The following is an 11,615-nucleotide window of genomic DNA, read 5'->3' on the forward strand; positions in this document are numbered from 1 at the left end:
ACAGACTACATGAGTCTATGATCCCCTTCATTGGAAAAATCGAAAATACATTTTAAAATCCATTCCAATCATCTATTTCAAACATGCCATGGGTCTAGGCATTTGCTTTCTGTTTGTTATTTACGCTGCCTGGATAAGTGCATGAACGAGAATTGTAGCTAACGTTAGGTGATACATTGGGGTAAAATAGACTCTAGAGAATAATATTTTAAATGCACCTCTTCAGAGACATCTGTCACTCTACAACGTTGCTGTTTTATAGTCATACTCATAATAATATATGGTGATTGAGTGCTGTTGAAATAATACATAACATTTACCGTACCTTCAAGATGATGTGCTCGTAGGCGCCGACATGTTTAACTAGCTTCGACCTTTCAACTACGACCTAACGAAGAATGAACTAATTTGTTCACTATATCTTAATTGTAATTTCTTTGACACCTTATCAAACACTTTATGAATTATGTAGAATTGATAACCTAAACAGATTTTACTGTTTCTCCTTGACTAACTATTTATTTCGTGTCACAACCATAGGAGTAGCGCAACATGCTCTATGTTCCCCACCGGACTCGTTTGTGCGGAGAGCAACCGGAAGGGGTCCGTCTGGGAGTTACTTCCCAAACATCTTCTCGTCGAATATCCAACGAGGAGTCTGTTAGCTAGACAGGGTTGATCACGTTTAATTCGACGTGGCGGATTGAAGAAACCGAGTGATTGTTGTTCATAAAATAACGTCAGTTGACATTTCCCTTGCTGACAGCTGGTGCGAGCTCAAAACCGACAAGTTAATATCAGGATGGCCGAGGCGCCAGGTACTTCTAGCGAGACGATAACGGAGACCGTTCAAATTAACACACCTCCACCGCCCCAGCAGGTAAGCTAGCTATAGAAACTGCTATAATTAGCGAATGATATGATCATGGAAGATATCGACTAGGCTGTTTGTTAGCGAGTCCAATATGCATCATGTTATCGAGTCCAATATGCATCATGAGATTGGAGCTAGCTAATTATTTTAGCCATAATAACCGTTAGCTAGCTCATACAATCATGGTGAAATTATTTGATCTCACTTCACTCGATCTAGCCTAGTTGTCAAGTTTAGTACATTGCCAGAAGTACAAGCAAATGTGATGTTGACTGGCTACATGACCCTGTTGACAAGAGAAACACCCAATGCCTGTTATGTGTATGAAGGTGAATCTCAAACATTGGCTCCTCTCTGCGTGTCTCTCAGGAGGGACGTAGCCTGACTATCAAGCTGAGGAAGAGGAAGACTGACAAGAAGGTGGAGTGGTCCAGCGACACAGTGGACAACGAACATCTGGGAAGGAGGTCCTCCAAGTGTGAGTGTCCATTTCCCACTTTATTTCTGACTGTTTAAATGCAGTCATCTGTTCTCTCATCTTCCCAGCTGGCTCTCTGCGATAGATATGGAACCTGGGGATGAGGTTAATTACATGTAGGCCTATGCATGCTGCAGTTCTAGATATTTTTGGTGTCTGATGACTGAGTATTCTTGACACCCCCCACAGGTTGCTGCGTCTACGAGAAGCCCAAACAGTTCGGAGAGTCCTCCTCTGAAAGCGAGGGAGATGACGGCGACGAGGGCTGTGGAAGTGCACACTGCATTCTAGGACATGGGAAAGACGGCAGGCATGGACACAGAGGAGGGGGTGGGGGGAGTACGGTGCCTCCCAGCTCTGGGGGATCACACGCCCACTAATGATCAGGAGTGGTGCTGAGGGAGGAGTGGAGCCTGGGGGTTCTTCTGTCCATGACAATGACACATCTGCTACTACACACGCTCTCATTTAGTTCAATCACTGCAGTACTGGAGGAACAGGACGAGACAAATAAAGATTAGGGGAGAGGGAGGGAGAGAGAGAGCCTATATTTCTGCCTGTTTGATAAGAAAAAGGGGTGCGGTTGGGAGTTAATTGTATATAGTTCAATCATTTAACTTATTTTTATAAAGAATCATTTTCCTTATTTATTTATTTGACTTAATACTTGATTTTATTTAGTTATGTGGCAGTATCTTAGCCTGGGTGCCAGTATCTTAGCCTGGGTGCCAGTATCTTAGCCTGGGTGCCAGTATCTTAGCCTGGGTGCCAGTATCTTAGCCTGGGTGCCAGTATCTTAGCCTGGGTGCCAGTATCTTAGCCTGGGTGCCAGTATCTTAGCCTGGGTGCCAGTATCTTAGCCTGGGTGCCAGTATCTTAGCCTGGGTGCCAGTATCTTAGCCTGGGTGCCAGTATCTTAGCCTGGGTGCCAGTATCTTAGCCTGGGTGCCAGTATCTTAGCCTGGGTGCCAGTATCTTAGCCTGGTGCCAGACAGTGTTCCTGTCTTTGGAAAGAAGATTATGTAACATTGTAGAGAGCATAAATAGTCTAGTACCCAGACTACCACTAGGTCTGGGTCCCAAATGACACCCTAGTCCCTATATAAGGCCCTGGTCAAACGTAGTGCACTTTATAGGGAATAGGCTGCCAGTTGGGACACAGCCTCATAGGCTGCCAGTTGGACACAGCCTCTATCTCTATCTTCAAAGTAATGATTTTAAAAGCCTCCATTAATGCTTTAACAACAAACACTTTTTCTTGTTTTATGGACACATTGTTTTACATAAACAGTAGTCTATCGGTAACATTCAAGATGTTTAGGAGAGTATTTAGGACACAGTTTTAAGAAGATGTTTTTGAGATAAGCTGGTCTTTTTCTTATTTTCACGTAACATTGCTGTAGTCATTACGTATCACCTTTTTAGTTGAGTGCAGTGAAAATGTGTTCCTCTCTCCAACCTTTACAGACAATCCTCAGAAGTGTTGAGTACTTAAGTCTCAGCACTTCAAATTAAGAATATAGTTGGTGGCAAATTGCCTTAAATTCTGAGATGTCAGACATTCTTTCCAATAATTGTTCAGAGAAGATGATGAAAGGATCAAATGTTATTTTGTATTTATGAGGTTGAGGTGAGAGATGTCAACTTATAAGAATCAGAAAAAGCTCACAAAGCATACATCCTTTTTGGTCATTTAATTCATTCTCCCCCTCTGGGAATGAATGCACTAGGGCAACGTTGGCACTAACTAAAGCTGCATGCTGATTGGTTTACAGAAAAAAAGTTGCCTTTGGAAATTATAGGCTTTGCATCATACCTATTGCGCTTTATCTGCTGTGATCAGCAGAAGAAAATAGTTGTTTGAATGAGAGGAGATAAATGCCATTTATTTGGTGCTGCTGCATACTACACTGAACATATATTAAGTAGGACAACACAATAATTTTATTAACAAAGTGGTGCTGCTGAGTATTCTTTCTGAATACCTGTAACTGCCATTTCCTGCAATCTAGAACAAAACATGCCCTTAAATGATAACATAGTGGAGAACCCTGTATCCAGTAGTCCGGATCAGGCATGGGAGAGAGAGATAGTGTTTGAATGAATAAGGAGAAGGTGCATGATGAATTGCTCGCTCAGGCTGTGTTCACGAGTGTCTCAACTGTCTCAACTGACCACATTTCACTCTATAGGGCTTCATCCTCCGTTGTTCCCAACACTATACTACTATTACTGTGCTTGATCTGTGACAACATACCCTATGTATAAAGGATTACACACAATCCCAACACAGCCACCATTTTCTATAACAGATACACACATACGTGTTCCTGTACTGGTAAAGCACCTTTCTGTACATAAAATAAATCATATGAGAGCAGATTTAATGTGAATAAAAAAAAAAGTTTGAACTGTGATGAAATCACTTTGTCCAAGTGTCTTACATGAGATGAACACGGGATGTATGTGAATGTTATAGCGCAAAGAAGATTCTTCAAGGCTGCATGGAAACGTGATCATTGGTTTATTTTATTGGTTCTGGACCTCCCAACAACCCCACCTACAATACTGAGATATTTCAGGCCAGGGGTACATTCACTAGGAACCAAATGGTAGCAAACGGGGGAGAGACTACCAGATCTTGTTCAATAAGAAACGCTCATTCTCATTGCAAAAATGTTTTGCTACAGTGTGCACTAATGAATCAACCCCACCTACAAGATAGTTCCTGTTTCCAGTACTGTACCTTAGTTACCTCATCTCACAGTAGGTCAACACAGAGGAAGATTGAATTAGTGGTTGGTGTCCATGGAGACGGTAGTACATTTAAAAAAAAAAAAATGATCAGGTCACATTCAGGTACCTGCTCTGATGGCATCAGGTGAGGTTATTCTGGTGTTTCTCTGCCCTGCTGCTAAAAGTATGAATCCTATTGACAGAGTGCTCCCCATACCTGACGCATGGCCTAGGCTTGCATCCCAAAAGGCACCCTATTCTCTGTAGTGACCAGGGCTCTGGGCGGAAGTAGTGCACTATTAAGGTTATTGGGTGCCACACCTTGTTATTAGATAGGAGATCCCCATAGTAACACACGTCTTCTGTAATGCCATGTGTAGCAAAAGCAAAATTAGAACACACATGGCATGGCCAATTAAATCAATTCTGAGACTCTGCCATGCAACCTTTAAAAAAAAAAAAAAAATGCCACAGCTTTACTTATTTACCCAGCGGAACTATTTCAGGCTGAGTCAGTACACAGTACAGAAGGCCAGTATCAGGTCTGTGCAAAAGTAGTGCACTATAAAGGTTATAGGGTGCCATTTGGGACACCTTAAAGGTTATAGGGTGCTATTTGGGACACTATAAAGGTTATAGGGTGCTATTTGGGACACTATAAAGGTTATAGGGTGCCATTTGGGACACTATAAAGGTTATAGGGTGCTATTTGGGACGTACACCTTGTTAGTAGATAGGAGATCCCCATAGTTACAAATGTCCAAAGTTTATTTCCCAACACGTGCGTACATTACACCTCCATTCCCTTACAAAACACAACGTCGACACGGGGTGCATTCAGAATGACCCGTTGTGGAACATTCAGATAGAAATACATGTAGAACAAACATGCCTCTCTAAAAAAAAAATGTAGAACAAGGAGTCATGTCGGCTCTGCTCGTGGCATTTCTATCTGCAACGTTGATCAACGTCTGGCTACTGATAGTGACCATGGTGGGTTTCCATGTTTGTTTTGCTGCCTTATTCTTTTTGAGAATCAGATTCTAGAGTAATTTTGACAGTGATCCAGCACTTGTCTGGGGGCATTGCACAACCTCATTACAAAACATCTTTCTCTATAAATCAACACATGGAGTAACAAGTCAAAACGTGACATTAAAACACACCAGAGATAAAAAGGCAGAGAGGAATCACAGATGTGGTATCACTGTTTAAAAAGGTCCCATTATCAGTACACAATGACTGTATCGCATAACTTTCTGCATCACTGTGAAGTTGTGATAGCTGTATGTTTTGCTACAATACAAAAATATCTGGAAAAGGCCATTGTAGAAACTAGAAACGTTCTTCAAAGCTTTTATAATACAGGGGCACTGTGGGTGAGAACCAGTGGAGGCTGGTGGGAGGACCTATAGGAGGACGGGCTCATTGTAATGGCTGAAATGGATTCAATGGAACGGAGTCAAGCATATGGTTTCCATGTTTGATACCATTCCATTTCTTCCATTCCAGCCATTACAATGAGCCTGTCCTCCTATAGCTCCTCCCACCAGCCTCCACTGGTGAGAACCCTCTTCTTATACATGCATACTGTAGATTGTGACATATGCTGAGAGAACAAAATCTTGCGTGTAGAATTTAGTGTTCTGAGCGTCACTTGGTTTGTATGGGATTGTGCAAAACTAGCTACTGGACAATTGTAAGATATACATTTATGATATACATTTATGATATACATTTATGATATACATTTAAGATATACATTGTGTTTCTAATCTGATCTGTAAGGCTGTAGGCTACCTTTCAAACAGGAACCATAAGAGTGACAAGACCGATAAATATATGTTCAACTTTGTAGTGTACTTACAATGCAATTACCAATAATGATTATCATGGAGAAAGCCAGGGATAATATACTGAGGCACACTACTCCACATGCAGTATTATGGCACAGGAAATAAAAATACTAGCAAATAAACCTTATGTCCCAAAATGAACAGCAACGAAATCTGCTTGTAATAAGCTTTGAAAGAAACCTGGGGGGAAAAAAGGTGCCGGTATCTGTCAAGTACACATTCAAAAGTTCATCTCAACAAAACAAATTGAGTATGAAAGAAAGAAGAGTCTACCTAGAGGGAAACAGGATTCTGTAACAATAAGACAGAACAATAGAACTGTGCTAAGATGACAACCGTGTTATCACTTGGCCTAGATGACCGTGATAGTAGTGGACGTGATGACAACCGTGTTATCACTTGGCCTAGATGACCGTGATAGTAGTGGACGTGATGACAACCGTGTTATCACTTGGCCTAGATGACCGTGATAGTAGTGGACGTGATGACAACCGTGTTATCACTTGGCCTAGATGACCGTGATAGTAGTGGACGTGATGACAACCGTGTTATCACTTGGCCTAGATGACCGTGATAGTAGTGGACGTGATGACAACAGTGTTATCACTTGGCCTAGATGACCGTGATAGTAGTGGACGTGATGACAACCGTGTTATCACTTGGCCTAGATGACCGTGATAGTAGTGGACGTGATGACAACCGTGTTATCACTTGGCCTAGATGACCGTGATAGTAGTGGATGTGATGACAACAGTGTTATCACTTGGCCTAGATGACCGTGATAGTAGTGGACGTGATGACAACAGTGTTATCACTTGGCCTAGATGACCGTGATAGTAGTGGCCGTGTTTTGCTTCAGCTCCACTGTTCACTCCAGTGAGGTGAAGCTTAAAGTCCTCCAGCCTCTGCCTCTCCTCATTGCAGTGTCAGCTGGGCTCAGCTCTCTTCCTGTGACTTTTTCTTTGCATTGGTAGGCTCTTGAAACAACTTCCCTCAATCCCTGCATGTCAGGCTTGTCGAAACATCCCTCTTCCCTCCAACTTTCCTCCATGTCAGATGATTGCCTGTGAAACATCCCTCTTCCCTCCAACTTTCCTCCATGTCAGATGATTGCCTGTGAAAATAAGCTAATGATCAGTTAACAGTTTGTGGTTCAAATGCTTTAAAATAGCCTAAAGTTAACCATTACAAAAATCACCTGGGAAGGTCATTAGGATGATAACAGCAGGACAACAACAGGAGAAACTGAAAACTAAACTGGTAGCTGTAAAAGTCTGGGCAGTATTCACTAGGCAGTATTCACCAGGCAGTATTCACTAGGCAGTATTCACTAGGCAGTATTCACTAGGCAGTATTCACTAGGCAGTATTCACCAGGCAGCAAATGGAAGAAATTAGACTGAAAGAGGCAGGGACAACCTCAACTTTATATTTGTGGCTATTATAGCAGCACCCCTTCAGGCAAATAAAACCCCATCATTTCATACTTTCTCCATACACTACTGCTCTCTCTCTCTCTCTCTCTGTGTAAACTGTAATGACATGCATTCCAAACAAAGCATTTGATATGTCATTAGTTCAAGCTGGTTTCACACCACTTGGAGAATGTCAGTTCATTTTCTCTGGTTTCAAGGTTAAAATAGCTCCAAGCAGAGCAGTTTGTGGCAGGTTGTAGATTAAAATATCTCAAAGCAGAGCATCTTGTGGCAGGCTGTAAATTAAAATAGCTCCAAGCAGAGCAGTTTGTGGCAGGCTGTAGATTAAAATAGCTCCAAGCAGAGCAGTTTGTGGCAGGCTGTAAATTAAAATAGCTCCAAGCAGAGAAGTTTGTGGCAGGCTGTAGATTAAAATACCAATATGTTTCAAGCAGACCACCATTGTCCCTGTGCCCAAGGACACTAAGATAACCTGCCTAAATGACTACCGACCCGTAGCACTCACGTCTGTAGCCATGAAGTGCTTCACAGTTCTATACTGAACAAAAATATAAATGCAACAATGTTCCCTCGTGAGGACGACGAGCACGCAGATGAGAATCCCTGAGACGGTTTCTGAGAGTTTGTGCAGAAATTCTTCCGTTGTGCAAACACACAGTTTCATCAGCTGTCCGGGTGGCTGGTCTCAGACGATCCCGCAGGCGAAGAAGCCGGATGTGGAGGTCCTGGGCTGGCGGGGTTACAGGTCATCTGCGGTTGTGAGACCGGTTGGACGTACTGCCAAATTCTCTAAAATGACGTTGGGAGGCGGCTTATGGTAGAGAAATGAACATTCAATTCTCTGGCAACAGCTCTGGAGGACATTCCTGCAGTCAGCATGCCAAATGCATGCACTCTCAAAACTTGAGACATCTGTGGCATGTGTTATGTGGTAAAGTGCACATTTTAGAGTGTCCTTTTATTGTCACCAGCACAAGGTGAACCTGTGTAATGATCATGCTGTTTAATCAGCTTCTTGATATGCCACACCTTTCAGGTGGCTGGACTATCTTGACAAAGGATAAAATGCTCACTAACAGGGATGTAAACAAATTAGTGCACAACATGAGAGAAATAAGCTTTTTGTGTGTATGGAAAATATCTGGGATCTTTTATTTCAGCTCATGAAACATGGGACCAACACTTTACATGTTGCGTTTATATTTTTTGGTTCAGTGTAGAAGGCATGAGCTTTTTTTCCTCCCTTGCATAATATGGACTACAACAAACAGGTACATAATGAGTGGTGAATAACAAGATACAGAGACAAATACAATCATGAGGTTAGGACTGGAGTCCTTGTAAGTGCTAGGTACATTTAGGCTGTAGTATAGTTGGAAAACTGTGCAGATCAGGACAGTGAGAGAGCCCAGAAAATCCAACAGAGGGAGAAGAGACTGACAGAACTTACCAAAACAAACTTTCATTCAAGGATCATCTTTCCTTTGATGTATTCCTTTGTAGTCAGGTACATCTCTGTAACTTCCCCATCGTCTCTCACTTCCTCATCCTCCACCTCCTTTTCATCCTCCACCTGATCCGCCTCTCCTAGGATCCCCCTCCGCTGGATGCTGACAGAGATGACCAGCGCTTGCACAATGCCGTACACCAGAGCAAACTGTAGAAGATACTCCTGGACCAACCAAAGCAGTCCCGCCATTCCAACAGTGGAGACGGAAAACATGGCCATTCCGTGGAGCCACAACTTCAGTCCTCCTTGGACCCCTAGAACCTCAAGGACCAACTTGGTAGGGGGGGACACAGTCCACAGGAAGCCCACCACGAACAGGTCAAACAGGTGGCGAAGGAGGTTGAAGCAGATCTCATAGTGTTCTGGAACTATCTCCCCATTCCAGGCGAGTGCAAAGAACCGGAAGGCTGATGAGGAACTTGGTGTGGGAGATGGTGGAGGGGTTCCATAGTCAGAATACTCCCCATCGTTGTCAGAGTCCCATCCTCCCCCGACACATTTCCTCTGACTTAGCCCACCAGGTTCAGCTGCTCTCGGCCAGAAGTCTGAGGACGGCAGAACCTTATTCCACCATCTGGAGCCACCGTGTTCTGCTTTCCCCTCAGCCTCCTGCTTGGCCGCGCCCAGATCTTCAATTTCCACGGACTGGATTTTCTCCTCACTTGCTTCCCAGTACTCGTCAATCAATGTAGTTTGGTCACTTGTTTGTCTTTTCTGTCCCGCTCCCCAAACCCAGGTTGTTAACCCTCCCAAGCCCCAGCTGCCTCTCGTCTGCCCCTCGGCCGTCACTGGTTTGTCCCTCATGGTTTTGTCAGATCCTGCTTTGCTGCCCCAGGACCAGTAGGAGATAGCTGGATGCACCCACCCCCAAACTCTTCCTACTACAGCTGTCATGTCAGTTCCCTTAGTTTAGCACCCTTAATACTGCCTGGATTTTGAACTAAAGGACTTAGAGACTGCAATGAGTTATTGAGAACACAATAATGGGTTAAACTTTGTATTATTTATTTCAGTTCTAGGATTTTGTTGGAGGTTTTGTTAGACTATAAGCCTAGCTATAGTACATTAGATGAACTAGTCAAATTAACTCTCTCATTGCCATGAGATCACTGGGAATGACAAGAGGGAATGTGTATACCACAGGACGAGTCACACCTGTAGGTGTTAAATCAAAACCAACCACTGTCGCTACAAAGCACAACACCAACGCCCAAGGGAGAATTCCAATGAGGTTACTCAGCGAGCTACATGTCTTCCCAAAGACATTCACCTTGCTTTACATTATTATGCTCTTATAACAGTGAGGGCTTCATGCTAACGTCAAACAAATAAACCATACCACAATATTACCTTTTGGAGCGATACAAATAGTTTAGAATAGAATCCCTAATACCCAGACTAATGATAGACAATGTAGCTAATGGCTTGTTTAGTAGGCCTAGTCTACACATACATATTCATAGCCATTTATGTATAATATGTTAAGGTTCTTTCTAAAGTACATGGCCAGCTAACATTGCAGGGTAAATACTTTATTTAGTCGAGGAATGCAACAAGCAAATCTTCAACTTTGACAATTGTTTTTCTGGAGTTCCTCAGCCTAACGAAATAAAAGCAGTAAATATGATGTATCTTCAAATTGAACTGCGTGTAGTCTCTTTTCCAATTCTTGGTCTGGTGAAGGGAAACAATACAATGAGTCAATAAATTATTACAAGAAAGTTATCTTCCTAAGGTAATTAGCTAGCTAGTTCACAGCTAGCTAACGTACTACTTATTTTTCTGGCATTAGCCAGGTATAGGAACTATATAATCTTACCACACATTAAAAACCCTAACAAAAGTTAGACAACTAGTCTTGTTAAATTAAGTTATTATTTAGTTGTCAAGTCGTGTGTTGGTAAAGCAGCACTCACCTTGTTGGACCCTTTTGGCTTTTGACAGTTTAACGTTAGCTGGCAGGCTAGCCTAGTTAGCTAGCAGACCCCCCCCACTACGTCCACGTAGCAAGCTATCGAAATAACTTCTTGGCAGTGGGTTCGTTTGCGTGCCAAATCACATGTACTTAATTTGTATCTAAACGTTGTGGATTCATCCACTGGGATAGTTTATAGGTGTCCATACGACATTAGCTAAGTAGCTGGCTAACCTTCTACTTCAAAACGGCCATGTCGCATAGTGGTTCTGTGCATACCTAGCTGGTAAATTACGCTAGCTATCTAGCTTACAATAGAACGTACCTGAAACCGGAAACAGTTTGCGTACTTCCGAGCTGACAGACAAAAGGAAGACAAGGGCCAAATTTCCTGCTAGTTTGTTTCAATATAGTTTAGTCCGAGCCTATGCCATCCTCTGCTTACATCGTTGTCTTGTGTACCTTGTGTGAAGACCAGTCTATATTCCTTAAAGCTGGTAGGAACCTAAAACTTTGAAAGTCTTTTCCATTCAGCATACATTGTCTTCATGTGAAACTCGCAAACGTCCAGATGCGTTTCCCTGAACCACATGAAATGTAAAAAAAAAACACGTCTCATAAAAGTCATTGGTTGCACATTCTTGAGGTCACTTCGAGACCGCCCTCTCCCAGTGGGCCTGAAAGCAACTACATGTCATTTAGCAGACGCTCTTATTTCAGAGCGACTTACAGTTAGTGAGTGCATTGTCTCGATAAATATTGGGTTGTGTGTGGGGCTTTCTAGATAAATATTGGGTTGTGTGTGGGGCTT

The 11,615-nt window shown here is 42.7% G+C and overlaps 3 protein-coding genes across 5 annotated transcripts in view; 1 reads left to right on the plus strand and 2 right to left on the minus strand.

The window, feature by feature from the left end:
- The window catches only part of LOC311124812 (valine--tRNA ligase, mitochondrial-like), a gene marked incomplete at its 3' end in the record, with an annotated part of 18,011 nt that extends 17,462 nt beyond the window's left edge, over nt 1-549 (minus strand). The window contains exon 1 of the mRNA XM_084198909.1: nt 326-549. The remainder of the gene's footprint in view (nt 1-325) is intronic.
- Nucleotides 550-586: 37 nt separating this feature from the next.
- LOC311124807 (E3 ubiquitin-protein ligase PPP1R11-like) lies at nt 587-1,998 on the plus strand. The gene is made up of 3 exons (XM_084198904.1): nt 587-880; nt 1,244-1,352; nt 1,542-1,998. Exons 1-3 carry the CDS (start codon nt 803-805, stop codon nt 1,730-1,732), a joined length of 378 nt encoding a protein of 125 aa, XP_084055030.1. The 5' UTR covers nt 587-802; the 3' UTR covers nt 1,733-1,998.
- Nucleotides 1,999-5,600: 3,602 nt separating this feature from the next.
- Nucleotides 5,601-11,403, minus strand: LOC311124806 (uncharacterized protein). Of its 3 annotated transcripts, none has more exons than XM_084198903.1 (3): nt 11,130-11,403; nt 8,830-10,563; nt 5,601-7,058 (listed from the first exon to the last, which is right to left on the minus strand). In XM_084198903.1, exon 2 carries the CDS (start codon nt 9,781-9,783, stop codon nt 8,842-8,844), a length of 942 nt encoding a protein of 313 aa, XP_084055029.1. In that variant the 5' UTR covers nt 9,784-10,563; nt 11,130-11,403; the 3' UTR covers nt 5,601-7,058; nt 8,830-8,841. The 3 variants fall into 3 exon arrangements, with proteins under 3 accessions (XP_084055029.1, XP_084055028.1, XP_084055027.1); XM_084198902.1 differs by lacking the exon at nt 11,130-11,403 and adding an exon at nt 10,806-11,095 and having other exon boundaries at nt 5,601-7,008; XM_084198901.1 differs by lacking the exon at nt 11,130-11,403 and adding an exon at nt 10,806-11,095.
- Between the last annotated feature and the right edge of the window lie 212 nt (nt 11,404-11,615).

Source organism: Coregonus lavaretus (genome assembly GCF_964263955.1).
Source record: "Coregonus lavaretus genome assembly, contig: HAP1_SCAFFOLD_1121, whole genome shotgun sequence".
Lineage (NCBI taxonomy): Eukaryota > Metazoa > Chordata > Actinopteri > Salmoniformes > Salmonidae > Coregonus > Coregonus lavaretus.

Bases quoted from the DNA above. Each gene is read 5' to 3' on its own strand.
- LOC311124806 (XM_084198903.1), bottom strand. From the start codon at position 9,783: ATGACAGCTGTAGTAGGAAGAGTTTGGGGGTGGGTGCATCCAGCTATC.
- LOC311124807 (XM_084198904.1), top strand. From the start codon at position 803: ATGGCCGAGGCGCCAGGTACTTCTAGCGAGACGATAACGGAGACCGTT. The intron at 881-1,243 runs GTAAGCTAGCTA...CGTGTCTCTCAG, and splicing joins CACCTCCACCGCCCCAGCAG to GAGGGACGTAGCCTGACTAT. The intron at 1,353-1,541 runs GTGAGTGTCCAT...CACCCCCCACAG, and splicing joins GGGAAGGAGGTCCTCCAAGT to GTTGCTGCGTCTACGAGAAG.